A 25,676-nucleotide genomic window follows, 5' to 3' on the forward strand; every position below is an offset into this window, starting at 1 on the left:
TCCTTTTAAAGAACATAGAATTATGTTATTTTAAGTGAGAGAAAAACACAAACTAATATTTTTTATTTAAAATTTAAATTAAAAAAATCATATTAAAAAGGAAAACCTTGAGTTGGAGTATTTTTTTTAATAAGGTACTCTCCCACTTGAATTAAAAATATATACATTCCCATGATATTAAAAATAAAAAAATAGATCTTGTACCAAAAAGAAAAAAGAAAAAAAAATAGATGGAATATTGTGACTACTGAGTGATTTGTTTCTAATTTAAGTGAGAGAATCTATAGAGATGAAATCCATCCATTTAGTTGATCATATAAAATTTAACTCGTGTGGAAAAGTATTTAACACTACTGAGCGAGCTCCTGTTGTAAGAGATCGACTCTGTTTAAGACGTCTCTCAGGCGCGTGTTTTCGGCCATGGTGTGGGAGGAAGAAGCTCGATGAAAGCACCAGATTGTTAGAAGAATTTTAGTGAGGGAAGGAAGAGGACTCAGAAGAAGTTAGAGAAGAGATAGAAAGAAGCAGAGAGAGAAGATTGAATAACCATTCCATTCCTCTTTCATTACTAGCGGTGACTTTAATACATTCTACATCCTCTTAACCGTTTCATGAATTAATACACTGAAGTATACCCACCCTTACAGACTCTAGACTCGCACCTCCCCCCTATACAAACAAAACATGGAATCTGCTCCTATCATCAACAAGAGTATTCCTCCAAATAAGTGGGCCGCTTAATAGTCCTTCTGGGCCTTATATCCAGCTGGGCCGTAACATAACTCAACAGCTAAAACCTACCCTGTAACACGTAATTACTCTAATTATATAAGCAAGCAAATTTGAACTGACTTGACTTGACTCAGGTAATTTTACAACAAAAGATCACAGACCACGGTGAGTCTCTGGATTTAGGGGAACGTACAGAAATCTTGAGGTTCGTGAAAATATTAAAGTACAAAAATTGAAATGAGAAGAGAAGCACACACCAAACTTATACAGCTCAATGTCATGTCACTGCAACGTCATCCACAACTATAATCTTGTGACATCCACACCAAGGACTAGCTGATCAATCTATAAACTTACTCCCCACTGACACACCTCCTGCAAACGTATACATACTGCTTTAATGATTTATAATAATTTAGATGTGCACAACATGAGAACTGCCCCATCTTCTTTTATTTTAAAATGCAACTATGGTAAGGGATAGAAGAAGAAAGAACTTGCTTAAGAGAAGAAAAGCTCCACTATCTTCAAATTATTCTCACCAAAATAATTCTATATTAAAAGTCAAACATCTTTACTGGCTTTCGATTCCATGATTCTCCTAGGACTCTTTTTATCCAGTGAATTAAAGAAAAAATGAGAAAGATTACAAAGGAAGGTATTGTCATACAATCAAATGTTGCCCAGCTTGAAGGAGGTACAGTTGAGAAGTTCTGTTTATCGTCATGGATGCAAAGTAGGCTGAAAAAGTCAGAAGTACCATGACTCTTTCCTGTGGACTTGTCAAAATCAACTGATGAGGATGGCCTCTTTAATGGAGGTGAACACTTCTTTTGCATGTCCATAGAACCCTGAATTGCAAAGATAAACTTTTAAAAACAATTCCCCCCCCCCCCCCCCCCCCCCAAAAAAAAAAAAACATAGTAGATATTGGAAGGCAAGCAAAAATTCAGAGTAAACAAAGTGAAGTAAAGACCATTGATCACGGAATCTTAGAAAATGGAATCTTAACGTTGACCATGGAAGCAAAAATAGTATACAAGCTTACAACAATAGATCATGGAATCTTAACAGTAAACAAAGTCAAGCAACAAGAAACAGGGAAAAATAGTATACAAGCTTCTCAGTGCACACAAACCAAAATAAGTTACCTGCTCAACAATTGTGTATGTAACAGGTTCATTAATTGATCCATTGTGCAATTAAAATCCAAAAGGACATTATCTATAAAGGAATCAGAGAACTTCATGAAAAACATGGTTACCACAGGAGATCTTGTTACTGGGGGCAGAATTTGTGCCATGTGGTTCGCAAGAATGCTTTCTTCAAGAGAAAGTCTCCTACTGTTCTTTGGAATATCACTCCTAACCCCACCATCTGGTGACTCATTAAAGTTGCAGATCATTTCAGCCGACTTTGAAGTTGATTGTACTCCAACTTTGGAAGCCCATCTTTTCTCCACATACCTGAAAGATCCTTAGCAAGTTGAGTACAGTGGGGAATGGAAAAGTAGATGAAAATTAAATCTTCCAGTTTCAAGTAATGTCAATCCATCAGAAGTTTACTTGGCACGAATAAACTTCTCAATTCCCAATCTACTTCTGTCAAAATTTGGCGGCAGTTCTGCCTCCCAGTGCTTATTTGACTTCTCATTACCTGTGACTGCATAGAACGTGCAAATCAAGAGACTAGTCCAGCAGCCACTATGTGCAACCAAGGCAAGAGAATCAAAAGCGAAAAAAGAAAAGGCCTATTATTACACATATGAACCAGAGAAGAAAAGGGAAAGTGCTCATGAGAGAGAAAGGGAAATCTGGAAAAATGTAAAATCATCCATTAACTGAAACAGTGAAAGGTATATATATGTACAACATCAGCTGACGTCAGAGGAGAAATAAAATTACATTTTAGTTACAATCTAACTAAACTAAAACTAACCAAGTTAACTAACTAACCAAGTTAACTAACTATAATACTCCCCCTCAAGATGGAGAGTAGATATCTAACACTCCCATCTTGGATAACAAAGGAAACAAAGAAGAGGAAGGCAGAGATTTAGTAAAAATGTCAGCAAGTTGAAGATGAGATCTAATGGGCAGCAGCTTGATAATACCAGAAGCAACTTGGTCACGTACAAAATGACAATCTATTTCAATGTGTTTGGTGCGCTCATGAAAAGTGGGATTGGAAGCAATATGGACAGCTGCTTGATTATCACAAAAGAGTGCAGCTGGAGAATTCAGTTTGAATCCTATTTCTTGTAACAGTTGAGCTAGCCAACACAATTTTGCAGCAGTAGCAGCCAAGGCTCTATATTCAGCCTCTGCTGATGACCTTGAAACAGTGGTTTGCTTTTTAGCTTTCCAAGAAATCATAGAATCTCCAAGAAAGATGCAGAAGCCTGTCACAGACTTCCTGGAATCTGGGCATCCACCCCAATCAGCATCACTAAAAGCCTTAAGTTGCATAGAAGATGAAGAAGAAAATAAGACCCCTTGCCCAGGTCTGCCTTTGAGGTACCTCAATAAATGATGAGCAGCTTGCAGATGAGTGGTGCGAGGTTGAGACATAAATTGACTCAACTTGTGTACAGCAAAAGTGATATCAGGCCTAGAAAGAGTGAGGTAGAGAAGCCTACCTATAAGTCTGCGAAATTGAGATGGATCTGTGAGTAGTTCTCCATCCTTTGCATTTAATTGAAGACGAGGATCCATAGGGACAAATGCTGGTTTACAAGCCAGAAAACCAGTATCTTCAAGAAGCTGCAATGTATAATGCCTTTGAGAAAGAAAGATACCTTTCTGTGCACGAGCAATTTCAAGTCCTAAAAAATATTTCAAGTTTCCCAAATCTTTGAGTTTGAAATGGGTATGCAGAAATGATTTCAAGGAAGTAACCACTGCAGGATCAGGTCCTGTAATTATGATATCATCTACATAGACCAACAATGCCACAAAGGAAGAACCAGCACCTTTAGTGAATAAGGAATAGTCAGATTTGGACTGAGCAAAACCATGTTGCAAAAGAACACTTGTGAACTTAGAATTCCACTGTCTTGAGGCTTGTTTTAATCCATAGATAGCCTTATGCAATCGACAAACAGACTTAGTCCCCTTTGGATAATGCTCCCCCTGAAGGTTGTACCCAAGAGGTACATCCATATAGACTTCTTCAAAAAGGTCACCATTCAAAAATGCATTATTGACATCTAATTGATGAATCGTCCAATGCTGAATAGAAGCAATTGCTAAAAGAGTTTTAACAGTAACAAATTTAGCTACAGGAGAAAATGTTTCAATAAAGTCCACTCCCTCTTGTTGAGTGTAGCCCTTTGCTACAAGACGAGCTTTGTATCTTTCAATGGAACCATCAGAGTTGAATTTAATCTTATAAATCCAGCGACAACCAATAGAATGTTTTCCTGGAGGCAAAGGAACTATAGTCCATGTGTGATTAGCTTCCATGGCCTGTAACTCAGCTGCCATGGCATCACGCCATTGTGGAGAGCTAACTGCTTGATGATAGAACTGAGGTTCAAAATGTGAAGAAACATTAAGAGAAAAATTTCTATGAGTGGGAGACAATGCTGCATAAGAAAGTACAGAAGAAATAGGATGCTTAGCTCTTGAAGCAGGAACCTCTGTATGACTCAAAAGGTTGCAGTGATATTCCTGAAGATAAGTAGGTGGTTTTGATAACCTATTGGACCTGCGTGGGGGTGGATTTGCTGCCAGATCAGCCTCTGTTGATGAAGAAGTAATGTGTAAATTTGGATCATATTCATTAATTGGAGAAGAAGTTGATGTAGTACCCCTTGCATCAGAATCCAGTGCACTTTCATGAGGAACAGAATTAGTTGCTGGAACAGAGAAACTAAGATCTCTTGAAGGTAAGACTAAATCTGGAAATATGTCCACTTGAACATCAGACCTGCTGATTGTATGGAAGGGAAATATGTCTTCATGAAATATCACATCACGAGAGAAAAATACTTGTTGATTATCTAAGTCATATAGCTTGTATGCTTTCATGCCTGGAGGATAACCCAAGAAAACACACCTGCGGGCTCTAGCTTGAAACTTGTGTCTATGTGCTGCAAGTGTAGATGCAAAGGCTAAGCAACCAAATACCCTCAACAAGGAATAGTCCACCACTGTGTCATATAGAAGCTCATAAGGAGATTTGTAACCAAGTAAAGAGGATGCAGTGCGATTTATTGTAAAAACAGCTGTCAATATGCAGTCTGACCAGAAAACTAGAGGGACTTTGGACTGAAAATAAAGAGCTCGAGCAACATTAAGAATATGTTGATGTTTTCTTTCCACCACGGAATTCTGTTGCGGCCTTTCAACACAAGCAAGCTGATGTAAGACACCTTGAGCATTAAAAAAATCAATAAATGCTAACTCAGGAGCATTATCAGATCTGACCACTTTTATTTTCTTGCCAAATTGTGTGAGTACCATGTTGAAATTTTTTGGCAAAACAGAAATCACATCAGACTTATTTTTCAACAAGAAAACCCATGTAAACCTAGTGCAATCATCCACTAAGGTTAAGAAATATCGATAGCCTGAATATGAAGTAGTGTGAAAAGGTCCCCATGTATCACAATGTATAAGATCAAAAGGAGATTTTGAGAAATTATAATTGGAAACAAATGGAAGTTTGTGTTGTTTAGCAAGGGGACATATGTAACATGGATCTTTATTATTCATATGTAAACCATAACAGTGAAGTTTATCTTGCATATGTAAAAGACATTTATTAGACAAATGTCCTAGCCTATGATGCCAAATCTGGGCAGATACATTGCTAAGAAAAACAGAATTCAAAGAATTGGAATGATGTCCATGGAGATCAAGGACATAGAGTCCCTCAAGCTTGTTACCCTTGCCAATCATCTTCTTGGTAATCAACTCCTGAATCACAAAGGAGTCATGCAGAAATGTAACCATGAGTTGTGAATCAGTAGATAGTGCACTCACAGACAGTAAATTAAATCTGAATTGAGGCACAAATAAGACATCCTTCAGAATCAATTGAGGTGTGAGTTGAACATCCCCAATGAGAAAAACCGGAATTGAATTGTGATTAGGTAAAGTAACAGTGTTTCCATGTAATGTTCTTAGAGAAATGAAAACTTCAGCATGTGCACAAATGTGCCTTGAAGCACCTGAGTCAACGACCCAAACATTGGGTGAAGATAAAACAGGATTACTTGATACTGAAAGACAAGTACCTGTGTTGAGAACAGTTGAAGAAACTTGATGAACAGATTTATCAGAAGAGTCTGAAAGTTGTTGAGTAGATGCCATTCTATTGCACAGTAATGTCAGAAGTTGATTGCAGCTTGCGTGATCCAGATTCTGAAGAATATTATCAACAGGAGCACTGGATGAATGTTGACTAGATGAAATCTGAGAGGAAGTCTGATTAGCCACAGCTGCTTTAGATGTGTATGATGGATTTTTCAATCTTGGCTTGAATCCTGGAGGAAATCCATGTAACTTGTAACACTTCTCAATTGTATGACCATGATATTGGCAATGAGTGCAAAAGGGACGATCTCTGCGAGGTCCTTTGAAATTAGAATCTGTTTTGGCCACAAAAGCCAGTGTGTTGGAAGGAACATCAGTGGACATGGAGTGAGGAGTAATCTGGCGCTGTCGTTCCTCTTGAACTACCAGAGAAAACACTTTGTTAATGGGAGGAAGAGGGTCATTGAGCAGGATTTGAGTTCTGATTTGAGCAAACGAATCATTTAAACCCATAAGGAATGCCATAGTATACTCCATTTGAAAATAGGACCCCAATTTGCGGACACCACCACAAGTACAGGAATTACAGGAACAACTTGGGCGAAAATTGCTCAATTCTTCCCATAAGGATTTGAGTTTAGTAAAGTAGACGCTCACAGAATTATTATCCTGATGAAGAGTAGTCAGATCTCTTCTCAACTGAAAAATCCTAGGACCATTGCTTTGTTGAAACCTATCTTTGAGATCAGTCCATATATCTGAAGCAGAGTCTGAATATATGATACTAGCAGAAATTTCTTTGGACACAGAATTTAAAATCCAAGAAATGACAATATTGTTGTTTCGCATCCAAGAACGAAGAAGTTGAGAATGATTAGGGTTCGGTTTAGAAATTGAACCATCTATAAAACCAACCTTGTTCTTGACGGATAGAGCGATTAGCATGGCGCGACTCCAAGAGGCATAGTTATCTCCGGTGAGCGCTTGTGATACCAGAACCAAACCTGGACTATCGGAGTGATGCAGAAAATACGGACTATGTGGATCATCTGCTTCCGATCTAAACGCTGGAACAGCGTTTGTGTTAGGGTTGACTGATTCAGATTCGAAGGAAGTCATCGATTAGATGTCGTATGATTCCAGTCGAACAGATAGAAAGCAATATGTCACAAGGAAAAAGTAACATGCAACAAAAGAATCACGGATCTATGTAGAGGAAAGCAAATTGATGAAGAAAACAGAGAAATCAGAAGCGAAAAGACAAAAAATCTATCAACTGATACCATATTACACATATGAACCAGAGAAGAAAAGGGAAAGTGCTCATGAGAGAGAAAGGGAAATCTGGAAAAATGTAAAATCATCCATTAACTGAAACAGTGAAAGGTATATATATGTACAACATCAGCTGACGTCAGAGGAGAAATAAAATTACATTTTAGTTACAATCTAACTAAACTAAAACTAACCAAGTTAACTAACTAACCAAGTTAACTAACTATAATACCTATCTTCTACGAAAAAATAATTTCTTTTGTCCTTTTCTTGTATGTGTGTGTGCTGAGAAGTTTATCTAATCAATTAACAGATATATGACATGATCTCCCGGAAATGCTATCTCTATGTACATGCATATGGAGTGGCGCAGATCACTTGTGCTATTTACTAATATAATCTTGTTCAGTCCTACTGCTAGTATAATAACGAGGAGGAGTTCACAAATTATCTTCCATTTAAAAAAGTGTGACACACATCTTCTCATAATTTGCTTAATTATAATTTTCACTAAGAAAACAAGATAGAGATTGTATAGTTTCTTACATTGCATAAAAGAAACTTGATCTGGCAACCATGTATCCAAAGTTGTTGATCGCACCTAGTAACAAAATCATAAGGCTCAGCCATTATCAATTTACAGATAGAAGGAAAAATGTATGTACAGAGCTAGCATATTCTGCTTTATTATACCCCTCTACAGAAAAGGAATCCCAGCTATAGCTTACAGAAAGTTCTCTTATAATACTGATTTGCAACTATTTGTACAGTCATATAGACATAACATTTTATTAAGAAGATTACAAAAAACATATAATTAGAAAACCATTGAAGAAAATTATTAGCAATAATAAAATGACTTCTGCTAATTGTACCAAGTGGTTTCACCAGATTGACCCACTGAATGTATGTTAGACCTCAGCTTGATGAAGAAAGGGTCTGGAAGGAATATGTGGGAAGGAACAAAGGGAGAAAACAGTTAGAGTAATTGGAAAGGTTGTATAAGCTGGCAAGCGGTTAGATAGTTAGGGTGGTACTTAAATACGAGATATGTTGTAAATATAGTAGTTTAGTGTGAGGCTTGAAGTCCCACATCATCTATATCTCTTTGTAATTCCTTTTCATTTAGTTATATAATAGAGCCTCAACTGTGTAGTTGAAACCCACGGATTTCAGTATATGCTTCTCAGGTCCTAATATTAAACATGGTACCAGAGGCTAACAAGAGAAACCCTAATCCGTGCCTTTTTGGTGGGCCCATTGTCCACTAAGTAAACTTTTTCCCGGAAACTGTGATGTTCGTTAGTTTCTAGCAGCCATCCAAGAGCGTTTGACCAGCATTGACCACTGTTGACCGGTGACCTTTCTAATGTATACTGACGACCTTTTTTGCATCGACTAACGACTTTTCCAACATCCACCGATGACTTTCCAGCATTGGCCGTTGACTTTTTTGACGCAGGTCTGTCTCTCCAGCACACCCAATGACTAGATTTGGTCCTTTTTCCCCTCCTGGGATTGTTTTGACACCTGTGGTTTCCAGCACCACTACTTCTATTGTGCACACGGGTCATAATTTTACTAGTTTGATTCAAACTCAACCTGTGGTCATTAGGTTCTTGATTCCGGTGCTTATGATCACATCTCTGGTAATAAGTCTTTATTCTCTTCTCTTGCTACCTCTGGTTACTTGCCTACGATCATTATGGCTAATGGTTCCCAAGTGCAGTCTCGTGGGGTTGGAATAGTCCATCTCTTTCCGTCACATTTTATTGATAATGTGTTTTATCTCCCTGGTTCCCCCTTTAATCATATACCATTAGTCGATTAACTCGTTCCCTTGATTGTCTTATCTCTTTTACCAAAGACTATTGTTTTATGGGACTAGGGTTTGGGGAGAAGAATTGGTGTCAGTTATAAGTGTAATGGGCTTTATCAGCTTTCCGACTCTTCTCGCACTTGTTTTGTCCAGGATTCTTTGCTCATTATCTATGTTCAACTTGGTCATCCCAATCTAAGTAAGCTCCAAAAGATAGTGCCTCGTCTATCAAATTTGTCTACTTTGTATTGTGAATCATGTAATTCGGGAAACATATCAGTTGTTCCTTTCTCGAAAAAGTCAATCGTTGTGCTTTATCTTCTTTTGGTTTGTTCATTCTAATGTTTGGGGCCTAAGTCATAATGAGTCTACCATAGGTTCTAGATAATTTGTCCCATTTATTAATGATTATTTTTAGTGCACTTGGTTATTTTTATTGAAAAATCGATATGCATTGTTTTCCATATTTCAACAGTTTTATCATGAAATTCATATTCAATTCGGTGTTCTTATCCGCACTCTTCGCAATGATAATGCATGTGAATATTTGTCTCACCAATTTCAAAATTTTAAGGTCTCTCACGACATTCTTCACCAAATGTCTTGTGTTCATACCCCCCAACAAAATGGGGTCGTTAAACAAAAGAACCGACATCTCATTGAAACAACTCGGACATTGTTACTCCATGAGCATGTCCCTTATCGATTTTGGGGTGATGCTGTACTCATTGCATGTTATCTCATGAATCGGATGCCTTCCTTTGTCCTTGATAACCAGGTGCCTCATTCTGTGTTGTTTCCACATCAACCTTTGCATTCCTTGAACCCCATGTGTTTGGTTCTACTTGTTTTGTTCATAACCTTAATCCTAGCCTTGATAAATTGGCTGCTTAGTCCTATAAGTGTGTTTTTCTTGATTACACTAGGTCCCATAAAGGTTACAGATGTTACTTTCCCACTCTTCTTCATTATCTAATCTTGGCTGATGTTATCTTCTTTGAGTCAGATCTCTACTTTGGGTTTTTTCATTCACCCCTGAGTCAATATTTACTGTCTTACCGCTTCCTCCAATCTCAGTTGAGTTCACATCACCACCACCACATTTTCCTCTTGCCCAGGATGATCCAATTTCTATCCGCCCCCTATAGGTATATCCCCGTCAGCCACCTCCACCTGAGATTGCACCTGCTCCTGTTGTTGCTGAGGTTTCTGCAAACTCTGCTTTGGCACCATCTCCGCCTCCAAATCCGGTCGTGCCCTACCCATTGCCCTCAGCAAAGGTATTCATACTACTCGTAATCCCTCACCCCATTATGTTACTTTGAGTTATTATTGGCTTTCACCTTCCATTTTACTTGTCTTTCTTCGTTTCCTTGTCTTCTGTGATTATTCTCAAGATTGTAGGTAAAATTTATCTCATTCAGGATGGAGACAGGCTATAATTGACAAAATGTGTGCCCTTCAAAGCAGTGGTATTTGGGATCTGGTTCCCCTTCCTTCTGAGAAGTCTGTTGTTGGTTGCAGATGGATAAACACTATCAAAGTTGGTCCTGATAATCAGCTGGATCGTCTCAAGCTCAATTGGTGGCTAGGGGATACACTTAGGTGTTTTGCCTACATATGAAGACACACTCTCCCCAAAAGTGAAAATGGCCTATGTTCGCCTTTCTTTCTTACTATGGTTGTTATCCGTCACTGGTCTCTTTATTACTTGGATATCAAGAATGATTTCCTCCATGGTGATTTTGCGAAAGAAGTTTATATGGAGCAACCTCCTGGGTTTGTTGCTCGGGGGGAGTCAGGCCTAGTTTGTCATCTCTGCATGTCCTTCTTAAGCAATCTCCACGATTTGAAAGATTTAGCATTGTTGTACAACAGTTTGGAATGAATCAGAGTGAGACTGATCACTCAATATTTTATCACCACTCTATTTCAGGATCCGTTTATATGGTGTTATATGTTGATGACATTGTCAATACAGGTGATGATGATTACAACATTGCTCAGGTAAAACAACATCTTTGTCATCATTTTTAGACAAAAGACCTTGGAAGATTCCGGTATTTCTTACGGATAGAGGTGGTCTAATACAAATATAGTATTGTGATATCCCAAAGGGAATATACTATGAATATTCTTGAGGAGACAACTCTGTTAAATGCTAAGTCAATCAACACTCCTATGGACCCAAATGTCAAGCTTGTGGCAAATCAAAGGGAGTCATTCTTAGATCCAGAAAGGTATAGAAGATTAGTTGGGAAGCTAAATTATCTCACAGTCACTCGACCAGACATCTCATTTTCTATCAATGTGGTAAGTCGGTTCTTGATTTCTCCTTGACAAGATAACTGGAATGCAGTGATTCGTGTTTTCAAGTACATCAAGACAACTCCAGAAATAAGTCTCTTCTATGGAGACAATCGTTATACCTGGGTTATGGGATACTCAGATGCTAATTGGGCAGATTGCCCCACTGATAGGAGATCCACCTTTGGTTATTGCGTATTTGTTAGAGATAATTTAATATACTGGAAAAGCAAGAAGTAAAATGTAGTTGTCAGATCAAGAGTTAAAGCAAAGTATCATTCCATGGCCACAACCACTTGTGAACAAATCTGGCTAAAACAACTACTTAAGGAGCTCCAGTTTGGAGACACTTGACTAACAACTCTCATTTGCGATAACCAAGCTGCTTTGCATATTGTTTCCAATTCAGTGTTTCATGAAAGGACTAAACACATTGAGATAGATTGTTATTTCATCAGAGAAAAGATCCTCTCGGGAGATATCATCACTAATTTTAATAACTTAAATGATCAATTGGCTAATGTATTCACTAACTCTTTGAGAAGTCCTCGAATAAATTACATATCTAACAAGCTTAGTGCATATGATCTGTATGCTCCAGCTTAAAGGGGAGTATTGCAAATATAGTAATATAGAATAGTTCAGTGTGAGGGACGAAATCCCACATCATATATATCTTTTTGTAATTCCTATTCATTTAGTTATATAATAGAGCCTCCATTGTTTAGTTGAAACACACATATTTCAGTATATGACTCTTGGGTGCTGATACTGAACATTACAGAAAGGAGTGGAGAGTTCTATCCGTTGATCCCAGTCTTGGAACTCAATTGTGGTGAAGGAACCCTTGTGAATGAGCATTCTCGTTGTTCTACCATTTCTCAATAACAGATACACAATTCTCTAATTTCCTGTCTCTTTGATCTGTTTTACAGCTATATTATCTGGCTGTTTGTTGTTTTCTCTCCCTAGAACTCTAACAATGTACGCGGCAACTTTTAGCAGAAGGTAAAAAAGTAGTTATTAAGGGAGCATAATTCTATCTCTATACACCAATTCATCCTGTAGTATTTTGATCCAAAAATCTCAAACATCTACTATCATTTTCCTGTCAAAACTCAACATAGAAGAGAACATGGTAAGCTAAAAGAAAGCAATGAACAATGTACACCTTCGATATATGCACTCCGAGACTCCGGTGAATCCCTGAACATTGCATGCAAATGAAAATCCCTAGGTTCACACTTGCCCATCGTGGTGCCCTGGAATTTTGAAATTAAATGTTAAATATCAACATCACCTCTATCCCAGATGAACCAAATAACGAGTATGGTAAGATTGAGGGAAAAATAAATAAATAAGAGAAAAATAAAATAAAAATTAGAACAAAATAATAATAAACAATTATATGTTAAACCATAAATTCAAATTATATGTTACAAAAAGAGTGATAAAACCTCATTAATTTCTATGCAGAATATTTGCAAAATCAAAAGTTCAATCTTACACGATTGCAAAGAAACACTTAGTATGGTTGGAAGAAAAAAATCACATTAATGATGCAATATAAATTGAACATCTCTTCCTGTTTCTACCCGATAAATTTCATGACTAACGTATGAAAAAAACTGATAGGAAAATTTAAACTCTTTATATATCATTTCGACTTAAAAATTTGTATTGCATGTTGTTCCAACAGAAATGACTTTCTCTTTCCCCTCATTTACTTCACGAGACAAACACCCTCAAATTGTACGATATTTCCTATTACTAAATGAATCATCAATGTTGAAACATGAGCTATCAGGTAATTTTTTTTTTTTTTTGTGATATTTATGATCCCAGAATCATATGAATCATTAATATCCGTATTTAATATCTGACGCACAACTGATGGCCATGTTTAACATGGTAACAGGGAAAAACATAAATGACTAAACAGAAAACCAGTAACAAACAGTAACAGAAAAGGTAAAAAAATGGAAAAAAAAAATTTCTCTTTAATATGGATAAAACAGAAATATTAAGAAACGTTGGTGGCATGATAAATTGAAAACCCTACTTAATGCTCTATTTTGATTTAGTAACTAAACAAAAACACTAATACCAACATCAACAATACTTTTGTCGAAAATTAGCAGGGGTCGGTGGCGGTTGATGAATCCAAATAAAAAGCAAGAAATTTTTTTTAAAAAAAAAACAGAAAATAAAACAATAAAATGAAATGAAAAATAAGAGAAAAAATAATGTTGGAGAAATATGATATAAAATATAAAATCATTAATGTGCCTTTACCTATCAGCTTTAGTTTTTAAGTTGAAATTGTTCTTTACATAGTATCAAAGCCTTTATAATTAAGCGATCGAGAGTTCGATTCTCACCACCTGACATTTTATTAATAAATAATTAAATACTGTAAAATTTCTTAACACAAGTAGGTGAGCTGTGCATTGTCCACAGACCACCCTTCAAGCTTAATGGACTCTAGCATAAAGAGGCGTGTTAGAGAAATATGATATAAATATAAAAACATTAATGTGCATTCATGCAAGTGCTTTTTGGGATAAAATGACTCTTTACAAATAAAAAAAAAACTAAATAAGAGGAAAAAAGTAAATATGAGAGAAAGGTGTGTATATATATATATATATATATGGAACAAGGACTAAAATGGATCATCTGGAACATAGAAAAAAATGTTTACCCCCCCCCCCCCCCAAGCGCCTAATAATTTTCCTTCACTCCGTCCTAAGACACATTATCTGTTAATCTATTTCTCACTCCATTAAGTTTTGTTTTACTACATTCTACCAAGTAAGTTTTGGCAGACCTATTCCTTTCTTTGTGACATGCTCTTAGTAGCAAATTTTTGTTATTACGGGAGCATATAAGGGTCTTCGATCAATATGATCAAATTATCTCAATCTATGTTCTCTTATGTTTTCAAGCATCGATACAACACTTATCTTTCATCGAATATTTTTATTTATTATCTTATCCATCATCGTATCACCTTAGATCCACCTTAACATCCTCATTTTCGTTATTCCTTTTTATGCTCATGTTGCTTAGTGTTGGCCAACACTCAGCTCCGTATAATATTTCAAGCCTTACTGTTATTCTATAAAATTTACCTTTTAGACTCTTCGAGATTTTGCGATCTCACAATTTTGATTCACTATGTCATTTCAACCAATCTACTTTGATTTTTGTGGTTCACATCTTCATCAATCCCCCCTTCCCCCGCCCCAAAAAAATGCTTCTACACAATTTTAATTTATTGTTAACACCGACCTTGATCTCACGAATACGCATAATATCATCTGCAAATAGCATACACCATGGCACGTGTTAAAGAATAGTATAAATCATTAAAGAGGCCTTCACCTAACAAATAAAGTTTTTGGGTTAAATGATTCTTTACATAGTATCAGAGCCTCGATGTCACGGATTTGATCCTCACCGCCCATCATTTAATTAATAAATAATATTGTGGAGTTTGTTAGCAGAGGTAGGTAGGTCCTGTGTATTACGCATCCTTCAAGCCCAATGGGCTTTCGTAAGAGGGGGCGTGTTAGAGAATAGTATAAATCATGAAAGAGGCCTTCACCTAACAATTTAAGTTTTTGGGTTAAATGGTTATTTACAGCACATCATCTTAGACATCTTTTGTTAATTCATACATAACTAGGGCAAAAAGATAAGGACTCAATGCAGAACCTTGGTGTAAACCGACTGTGATACGTAAATAACTTGAAGCTCCATTCTACGCTTTCACACATGCAGTAACACCATAATATCCTTGATTGCCTCTACATACTTTTACGGTACTTTTTTCTTCTTAAAAACCCACCATAGAATTTTTCTTGGAACCCTATCATATGCTTTTTCAAAATAATTAAAAAGAAGGATTTGTATATTTTTGAATTGTATAAATAACTATACAAGAATTCTCTATTTAAAGAGACTAAAAACACCTAATGGGCTAAGCCCAAATAAGCTTCTAGAGTATTCTAACTATTACAAAATAGTGATACAAACTAATAATCAAATAATTCTAATATTTATAATACTTCTCAAGCTGAGGAATAGATATTTATCACTCTCAGCTTGTTAGTAAGTTCTTGAAATCTATCATTATGAAGACCCTTAGTTAAGACATCAGTCAATTGACGACCAGAAGGAATATATGGAGTAGTGATCAGTTCACTGTCTAGTTCCTTTTTAATGAAGTGGGATCAATCTCAATATGTTTGGTTAGATCGTGTTGAACTGGATTGTGGGCTATACAGATAGCTTACTTGTTATCACAGTAACTTCATAGATCCTTCATATTTCACCTTGAGATCATCAAGAATCTACTTCTACACTTGATCTAGAAACCACATTTTGCTTTTTACTTCTCCATGTTATTAGATTTTCATAGAGAAACATACAATAGTCCGAAGTAGACCGTCGATCAGTCACGGATCCAACATAATCGGTGTATGTATAAACTTCTATGGATAGGTTTCCTCTTCTCTAGAAGAATAGTACTTTGCCTGGTGTGCCTTTCAGATATTGGAGAATCGTGTACATAGTTCTCAAGTGTTTCTCCCTCGGATCATGCAAGAATTGACTAACAACACTAACTGCATAAGCTAGATCGGGTCTAGTATGAGCTAGATATATCAATCTTCCCACTCTTCGTTGATATTGCCCTTTGTCCACTGGAGGGTTCTCATTTCAACTTCCTAGTCTGTGATTCTGCCTAATCGGATTACTAGAAGGTTTACACCCAAGTTTTCCTTTTTTTTAACAAGGTCAAGAACATACTTCTGTTGAAAAAAAAACATCCCTTGCTTTGAATGAGCAACTTCTATCCCAAGAAAAATATCTCAGTTTTCTAAAATCTTTAACTTCAAATTCAGCAGTCAGTTTTTTTGGCAAAGCACATTTCTCACCTATATCATCCCCAGTTATAATAATGTCATCAACATAAACTAGAAGGATAATGGTCTTACCTTCCTGAGAATGTTTAAAGAAAAGTGTATGATCCCCTTGATTTTGCTTGTATCCTAATGAAAGCATAACTTTGGTAAATCTTCCAAACAAGCACACGAGGATTGCTTCAAACCATACAACGCCTTCTTTAACCTGCAAACTTTATTATCTCAATTCGTAGAGTTAAATCCTGGTGTGATTTCCATGTAAACCTCCTCTTCTAATTCGCCATTTAGGAAGGCATTTTTCACATCAAATTGTTTCAAATCCAAATTAATGAGCAGCGAGGGACAATAGAACTCTTACAGTGTTCATTTTGGCCACTGGAGCAAATGTTTCTTCGTAATCAATGTCATAGGTCTGTGTGTACCCCTTGGCTACTAGTCGAGCTTTATACCTCTCAAGAGTCCCATCAGAATTATACTTTGGAGTATACACCCATTTGCACCCTACTGTCCTTTTTCCATTTGGCATGTCAACAACTTCCCATGTATTATTCTTCTCCAAAGCATTCATCTCGTCATGCATGGCTTGAACCCCATTATCATCCTTTAATGCTTCATGTACTGATTTCGGGATTAAAACGGAGTCAAGTGCTATAATAAAACTTCTATGCTGCATAGAGAGATTCTTAGAGGAGACAAAAAGAGAAATAGGGTGTTAGGCACAAGACCTTTTCCCTTTCCTTATAACAATGGGTAAGTTATCAGAATTAATATTAGGCTCAGGAATAAAAGAAATTGCGTATTCATTACTTACCAGCGGTTCAGGCGATTGCAATTGTTGGTGGGGCAGTGTGAGTTGTTTCTTCCCTTGGTACAATAGTTCGAGTGTCCTAACTTTGTGTATTTTCTATCTATCAATAGGAGGCATGTCACATGAAGAATCAGATAAATTTTCAGTCTCAGCAACTAAGTCTTCCTTCTCATTGTCATGTATAGGTAAAAGAAAGAGAGACTTACAACCTGTTTGGATCCTCTTATTTTTAAGCTAGAAGCTACTTATAAGTTAAAGCTAAAAAAAGAGCTTACAAAAAGAAGCTAAAAGCTGTTTGGAAATTACATAAAAAACTTAGCTTAAAAGTTACTTAAAAGCACATATTTCAAGAAAATTATCTCTCTCTCCATCTTTATCACTCTTCATTTTAAAAAAAGCACACAATTCAAGAAAAACATATAAGAGCTTAAAAAAAAAGCTCCTCCTAGAAGCTTTTAGTTTTCAGCTTTTTTCTTGAATATAAAAAGAAGAGCTTTTCATTATAAGAGTTTTTCTCAAAACCTGTTTGGCCTAGCTTATGCTTATAAGTAGCTTCTAGCTTAAAAAATAGAGGATCCAAACAGGCACTTAGACTCGAAGAAAATGGATGAAGCTTCTATACTGTTCTCCACCTGAAGCTGAGGGTGTAGAAAGTAGGACTCAAATTCATGGAAGCTAACATCCATAGAGACAAAGAATTTACGACTTTAAGGGTGGTAACATTTGTATCCTTTCTTGTTGGAAGCATAACCAAGGAAGACACACTTAATAAAATGGGAAAGACGCTAATTAACATATTCTGTACCATTATCTGATCTCAAGCGTTTGATACTTTTACCAAACTGGGTTTCAATCATATAATAAAACTGGATAAACAACTGTGTTACTTCTGCCTTATCTTTCATCAAGAATATCCATTTTATCCGAGTATAATCATCAATAAAAAAGACAAACCACTTAGCATCAGAAACATTAGGGACCTTGGAAGGCCCCTATACATCAGAATGTATAATGGTAAAAGGTTCAACACTTTTTATTTCACTAAAAGAAAGGATACATGATAATGTTTTGCAAACTGACAGACATCACAATTAAAAGACTCAACAAATTGTGACACAAACAAAGGCGGAAATATAGACTTAAGTAAACTAAAAGGAGGATGACCGACGCGCTTGTGATGAAGCCTAATAAGAGAATCTGAAGTAGACTGACGAGTCATCAAAGTCTGATCCCTGGTACCTTCTGCAGAAAAGTCTAGAACTAGATAATACAACCGACCCTGCTTCTTAGCAACTCCAATCGTCTTCCCTGTGGTGAGATCTTGAAAAACACAATGAGTAGGGAAGAGCGGTAGGTAAGAACATGCAATGTTGACTAACCTCAGGAGTCATAGAGTTCCATAGCCACGTCATAATAAGAGAGTCCTCATCATCCCAATCAGCAAATTTTGGATCTATTTTAGCATGAACAGGTCCTTCAAGATGAGCAATCTTACGACGCCCTTTGAGAATCGTACGAACAAGCTGAAACCATTGCAAATAATTTTTTCCATTAAGACGATAATTCTGATGGAGAGCAGGCAAATCATTTGGACTCAGAGAAGCCATAGAGCATATAACAGATGATTGAATGGATGGAGTGTCTTCAATGCTTGACATAAAGCTTGCTAAAACACAAAAAGATCAGAACTGTCAGAGCAATCTTTTGAATCTGGTTCGAACAAACAAATCAGAAAGCTTTTTGATATATCCAAACAAGCCCTTTTGAAAAAGAAGACGATTAAATGATGTCAGATCAAACAAACGAGCACAGATCCAAAAAAAGCAAGAAGAGGCAATCAGAACCTAAGTGGTCCATGGCGGAAAGTCACCGTCACGCACCGGTAAAGCTGTCGGCACGTGGGAGTCACGCGCAGAAGGACTGGTGGCGAGTGAAAGCACGTGTGAGGTCCGTCGGAGATGGGCTTTTCACGGCGAGGTAGTCCATCTAATTGTCATGGTCATTCTTTAAGTAATCCTTCCTTGAATTCTATTTGTTTTTCCTCCTTTAACTTCCATCATCTTATTATTGGGTTCTAGGCACTTTTTAGCATTTTTTGTACTTTGTTTAACTGAACCTTTAAAATCACCAACTTATGTTGCGTAGCTACAAATTCTTAAGGGTAGGCTTTACAATCTACACATGAGGTTCTATCCTCTCTTCTAGTAAGAAAGAAATCAATTTTGCTATAATTTTGGCTATTGCGATAAGTTCCAATTTTCTAATTGCATCCTAACCCCTTGGGTATATCTTGCCCACCACGCTCGCCCATTAACATATGAGGACCCTAATATACTGATAGAGACCATCTTATAAAAAGAATAAATTTAGGAGGTTTGGGCCATTGCCGAGTCAGCATAAATTTCCTAAATTGACCCTCAACAGAATGAGGTGCTGGCAAGAGTTAGTTAAAAGGGAGGATGGGTGCTGAAGGGATGTAGGGAATTGGATATTTGTTATTGGGATCTTGGGAGAGTGTGAAGCCTCTCCAATTGCTTCATTGTTCGATCTTTCTTTTCTGCCATTATCATTCTTCTTTTCATGTCATTGTGGTTCTGTAACTTTCTTCTTTTCAGTATTTCAATTCTCAGTCAGTTGTAACTTATGTTTCTTCAATACATATATAAAAAATTTGGGTTTTCCAGGCCAAAAGACTTATGTTCTATTTATCTTCTACTGATTCCGTAGTTTGGTTCTTATCATATACTTTTCACCAAATCAAGAGGAAGATGTGTGACCTTACCTTGGGGAAAGGACCCTAGCCCATTTTTCGCTAATCCTAGGGTGTGACGCAACAGGCCGCTAAGACGGATCATTTTCATTAAAAAATTATAATGGTTCATTTCATAAGGATAGCTATTTTATTTTATAGGTGGCTAACTATGCCTGATACTAACCCTCCTCCTTTATCCTGACTCAGACAGGTTATATAAACATAGGGGGAGTTCTTAATGAACAAAAGCATTGTTGTTTCTTCGTAAAATAAAATAATGGGTTCTGAAATGCATATACTTGTTCCGGCAGTCTGCACATTCCCTGTTTACAGGAAGCTTAAGAAGCCCCTCTAAGATCTGCATATAGGCACAACATAAGAAGCGTAAGTTAATAAAATAAAACAAATGCAATTTAAACAAAACTACATTGAAAATATGACCATGCTGGTACCCGTAAACTACGAAATAACAAACTAAGAAATGCTACAACTATATGTCTTATATGCACCTGCAATTTTAATATGAAAGACCTTTTACTTCCTAACTCAAAGGTCAGCTGAACTATGAAAGAAACAAATTCTCCAAAGAATATATGTACAAATGAGACAGTATGTTAAAAACGAAAAGTTAATCCTATATAAATATATAGGGGCAAGATATTCTTACACCGGTGTAAGAGTTAGAAGTCTTACACTCAATCTTGACCATTGATCCACTTGTATCTAATGACTCACATTACTAAAAAATTTGAGCACTTAGATATAAGTGAGATTAACGGACAAGATTAAGAGTGTAACTTACACTGGTGTAAAATGATCCTGACCCATATATATATATATATATATATAAAATGATTCAAATAATTCATAATCTGACAACCACTTCAGAATCTTCTTGTGAATCATGGACTCCAGTTTCGTCCATAACTCGTACGTGTTCGTGAACTCGGACACGTGCTAAAAGAGACTTTTATCAATATATTTTCTGATCATTGCCATTGTTTTCCTATTCATGATTTCCCATTCCTTCTCGGTTTTTCCTTCAACCCTCTCTTCATGGACGATGGGTTCATACATGTCCTTACAATACAGATGGTCTCCAATCATAGGTCTCCAGCATGTGAAGTTGTCCGCAGTTAGCTTGAACATATCTCCATCATGTGAAATTCCACTTGTCTCCATCTCATCTTCTTTAGAACCCTTCGAACCCGGGCTCTAATACCACTGTTGGGACGAACTCGGTTCCTCAATCTCAGCTAAGAAGCCTTTGCAGAAGTCAAACGTCGAGCTCGGAGATCGGCACAATCAGAGGTCAGTCTATACGCAGCAGAAACAGAAAATTGCGAAGGAAAGAGAGAGAAAATGAGCACAAACAGCTTTTAACGTGGGAAAACCTTCTCTAATGCGAAGAAGTAAAAATCACTGGACATTAGTCCATAATCAAACTTCCTTTATGAAAATAATGGGTTACAAAAGATCAAACTTTATCAATAATGGTGGTACACTCAAACCTTACCTACAATGGTGGTATTCACTCAAACTTCCCCAAGGAGGTCTTATACTCAAGCTTCTCTATAGAGGTGCTCTCAAAATTATCTCACAAAAATGTCTCTCAAGCTAACCTCTCGTCCAACCCCCAACTAATGCTTATATAGGGGAGGAGAGAAAGTTCTAGAATATCAAAAGTGGGGTTTAGGGTTTCTTGAGCCTCGCTCACCAACATTAAGCCTTGTGCATTTAAGAAGGAAAAGCCCCACATATCCGAGTAAAAATATTAACTAATCTCTCATTGGTGATTGGCCTAATATTTGGTAGGAAAAACTTTGAGTTTTTTTTTTGTAATAAAAAGTTTAAAGGAGGGGAAGTTGTCCTATCCAAAGCCAGGCATGCCACAAGCCTTAAAAGAATGGTATTTATAGAGGTTAAACTACTACTTTTGTCCCTACGATTTATTTTAAGTTTTGAGTTGGTCGTTGGATTTACAATTGAGCCAATTTAGTTCCTATATTTTCTCTCAAGATACAATATAATCCTCTCTGCCACTCCACCACCCCCTTCCCTCCCCTAGAAAAAAAAAAAAACTTGGTAAGGATGTCTATAAGTCATTTTTTTTATTCCCCCCTTTAAAACATGAGTCATTGCACATTTCACAACTATGTATAGGAGCTACATTATTTCACAGTAGTGACAGTGCAGATTTGCACATAGTCTCAATTCTTTGTTTTATAAACTCTAGGTACCTGAATCAAGATGATTTGAGAATCCAAGAGGCAAAATGCCACATCAACCGATTTCTAGCAGGCAAGAAAATAACAAAAAAAGAATTACACTGGACATAGAAAAAAACAATGTTATATGGAGCTGAATGTTGGCCAATACATAGGCAACATGAGCATAAAATTGGAGTAGCGGAAATAAGGATATTAAGATTGATGTATGGTCGTGCGAGGATGGATAAAATAAGAAATGAAGATATTCGACGAAAGGTAGGAGTAGTACCTGTGGTTGTTGAAAAGATGAAAGAACATAGATTGTGATGGTTTAGGAACGTAATGAGAAGACACCTAGATGCTCTCGTAAGAACAAAAATTTATTACCAAGAGCTTGACACAAAGAGAGGAAGAGGTAGACTGAAACTTACTTGGAGGAAGGTAGTAAAACAAGACTTAATGGAGTGGATATTGACTGGCGGACAGTGTGCCTTACGACGGATTGGAGGAAAGCTATTAGCATTGTGGAGGGTTAGACCTGTTTCTCTTCCTATGTTCCAGATGGTCCATCTTTAGTCTTTTCCCCCTTTATCTCCCTTCCTTTCTCTCTTTATATCCCATTTTATTTATTTTTTAATTTTTATTTTTAATTTGTTTCCTTCTTTTCTTTTATTTCTTTTCTTCCTCTCAATCTTTCTCCTCTTATTTATTTATTTATGCATTTTGTTTTTCCTTTCTTATTTTTTTATTTTTACCTTCTTATTCTTTTAGTTCTCTTATGTATCTTTATTTTCACTTTATTTTAATTTATTTTTCCTTTTAATTGTTTGTTGTTGTTTTTTAATGGATAATGTTTTATATATATATTTTAAATATTTTTATCTTTTTTTCTTAATCTTTTTATACTTTTCATTTTATTTCATCTGCCACCGACCCCAACTAATTTAAGATAAAGGTGTTGTTGACGTTAATTGAAAAAAATTAAATAAAGGGACTACTTAATCACCAGACTAAAACATAAAGAAAATAATACATAAACCAAACTTAAAAACTCCTATAGGAATCTATGTATTGTGGGGGATAAAACTATGGTTAGTGGTTAAGTATACTACAAGACAAAAATCTTCAAATACTATGTGTTAGCTCTGAATTTTGCCTGATTTAGCAATACATTTCCTATGCTATTGGGCTGTGTATAGTTTCAAATGCAGGTGAAAAGTGGGTCAAATTGTAAAGAATAGGCCCATAATGGTGTTTAATTAATTGTAGGGCATTTATGTATATAAAAAAAAATTGTAGGGCATTTTTGTGGTTTTGCTAACAAACTTTACTCTATATTATAGAAAAGAAGAAAAAAAAAAACCACATGGACATATGCTGAAGTGAGAAAGATCTGGACCGTGGATGAAGTGGAAGATCTGATGGACAGCAATGCTTGAAGCTTTTGGGAGTTTTTGTTAGCTTTAATTAGGATTTTCAGATTTCACTTACAGAGACACTTCATATAGATTTTTAGTTTTCAATCGCAAGTTCGTTTTCAGTTCTTGAGTTTTAGTTTTCAAGTTTTTTGACTTTTGTAAGAACGTGCAAGTTTCTTCTCTTGGAGAAAACCAAGATTAGCTGATTTCATTTTGCCTCTCTGTAGCATTTTCAATTTCTGAATTTGTGGCTTGAGTTGATGGTCTGTACTCTTGACTTTAATACTGTTTTCTGCATTTAGACGTTGGAGAGTAATGAACATCTTCTTCTTCTTGATGATTTTCTTTGCTGCAATTTTCGTTAATATCAATAGCTAAATCTTTTTCTGGAATCTTGAATGAAGTAATGAGTACCTTTTAATCAATATTACCTGCTGAGCATGTTTCTTAAATTTCGATTAGCAAATCTTCTAGTTCAAGAAGCCATGGGAATGGATCTTGAGCCTTCTTTTACATGAATTTTGATTGGGAAATCTGGTTTTGTGATATTTTGTTAATTGAAACCTCCAAGATTAGGGATAATCTGGAGTGGAAAATTAAGGGTTCGTCATAATTGGATTAGATTTAAGCTTAGGGGACTAGTTTGAGTCAATTCAATGTTGGATTTGAGAAAATTCAGTAAATGCTACAACACTCAATTTTCATCAAGTTAGGTGCTATAGCAGTTAAAAGCAGGGATGCAAAAATACATGGGAAAGTCATGAAATTTGAGGTTCCAATGTCTTGTGTCTCATTTTAATTGTTTGTACGAGATTTGAATATTCTTAAGCTCTTGAAAATGAGTTTATAATTTCAGCAATTGAATTTTTAATAGAAAAACTAAATACCTTGCAATTCAAGAAATTAGGATAGAATATATAAAAGAAACTAATACCACCGTTCTTTGAGGAACGATCTCAATCTTTTAGATTCCTATATTAGTATAGTGATTGTTAGCACTGGGCATTAGTACAATTTAAATTCCTGTGTATACAAAGTGGACCACTCAGGGATAGCTCCCAAATTATCACCACTCAGCCAAGTGGACCATGGGTGTCACTCCCATGTGCCATCTCATTGCTCAAACACAAAACACACAGTAAAATAAAGCCACCAAGCAATAATTAACATAAAAACATTTCCAATATTTATCAAAGCATAACTTTCATATAATCCACTTAACAGAACATGCTGTCAAAACATTACACAAATTCAACTAGTGCTCTTAAAATCAAAGCCCGCATAAGGATTAACAAAACAAGACAAAATAAAAGCGGCAGGGCAAAAGGTGTGAAGGAAAAATGGAACCTTGTTGTGCTTGGCAATGAGTTCCTTAGAGACGGATGCTTTCCCGTTCATGTTTGCGAAACCTTGGGTGCTTCTGTGACGGTGCAGAGAGTCTCACTCGTTGATAAGAAATGAAAATGTTGAGGAGTGTGGGATTCAACAATCGATAAGAAAGGAATAGTTGGAGAAGCAGGAAAAATGATTTTATTTCCAAAACACGGAATCCAAAAAGTCTCTGCCTTTCCTTTGGCGGGACCTCCAACTATGCCAACATCATCACTCCCTCTTTCTTTTTTCACTTTTACACATCAACTTGGTTGGCAAAACCAACACAAATCAGATCTTTCATACCCGACAATTACAAATTCCAACGCTTCTCCTTTTTCTTTTGTTCTTCTCATCGTTTTAAAACATAACTCCTAGATACATATATCATTGCAGGCACAATCCGGCAATCCGTGGACCATACTACTTTGGATTGATGCGGAACATTATAATTAAAAAAAAAAAAAAAAAAAAAACTGACAAAATATTTTAGTTTGAAAAGAGTTAAGTAGATAAATGATTAACAATTTTTAACAATAATAATAAAATTAAATTTATATTGATTTTAATAACTATAACTTTTGACTAATTTGTCCTTCTATTATATTTTGTTATAATTGAGAAAACCAAATGCAAATGAATTTATGCTCATGAAAAGATGAATGTATATTTCTAATAAATTTAGTATATGGTGGAGGGAGGGAGAGACCGTCACGGTCACGGGCCTTTAAATTTGAGTATAATTTTTAATTTTTTTAGTTATAATATTGAATACATTTTTTATTTTTTTCA

The 25,676-nt window shown here is 36.1% G+C and overlaps 1 protein-coding gene across 1 annotated transcript; it reads right to left on the reverse strand.

The window, feature by feature from the left end:
• Nucleotides 1-579: 579 nt before the first annotated feature.
• On the reverse strand, nucleotides 580-25,205 carry LOC133307602 (probable ADP-ribosylation factor GTPase-activating protein AGD15). Its single transcript, XM_061508143.1, has 8 exons — nucleotides 24,861-25,205; nucleotides 20,185-20,243; nucleotides 12,566-12,656; nucleotides 7,815-7,869; nucleotides 2,298-2,394; nucleotides 1,997-2,198; nucleotides 1,403-1,583; nucleotides 580-1,107 (listed from the first exon to the last, which is right to left on the reverse strand). Coding segments are annotated over exons 1-8 (738 nt in total). The 5' UTR covers nucleotides 24,912-25,205; the 3' UTR covers nucleotides 580-1,105.
• Between the last annotated feature and the right edge of the window lie 471 nt (nucleotides 25,206-25,676).

Source organism: Gastrolobium bilobum, unplaced genomic scaffold, assembly GCF_033153095.1.
Source record: "Gastrolobium bilobum isolate Gb01-03AN ecotype WA unplaced genomic scaffold, APGP_CSIRO_Gbil_v1 utg7663, whole genome shotgun sequence".
NCBI classification, from domain to species: domain Eukaryota; kingdom Viridiplantae; phylum Streptophyta; class Magnoliopsida; order Fabales; family Fabaceae; genus Gastrolobium; species Gastrolobium bilobum.

What these genes read in the sequence shown, in the direction of transcription:
- LOC133307602 (XM_061508143.1), bottom strand. Translation starts at nt 24,911, where the DNA reads ATGAACGGGAAAGCATCCGTCTCTAAGGAACTCATTGCCAAGCACAAC. An exon ending in TCATTGCCAAGCACAACAAG is followed by an intron (nt 20,244 to 24,860) that starts GTTCCATTTTTC and finishes GCCTATATGCAG; the next exon opens with ATCTTAGAGGGGCTTCTTAA. An exon ending in TGTGCAGACTGCCGGAACAA is followed by an intron (nt 12,657 to 20,184) that starts GTATATGCATTT and finishes TCAAAATTCCAG; the next exon opens with GGCACCACGATGGGCAAGTG.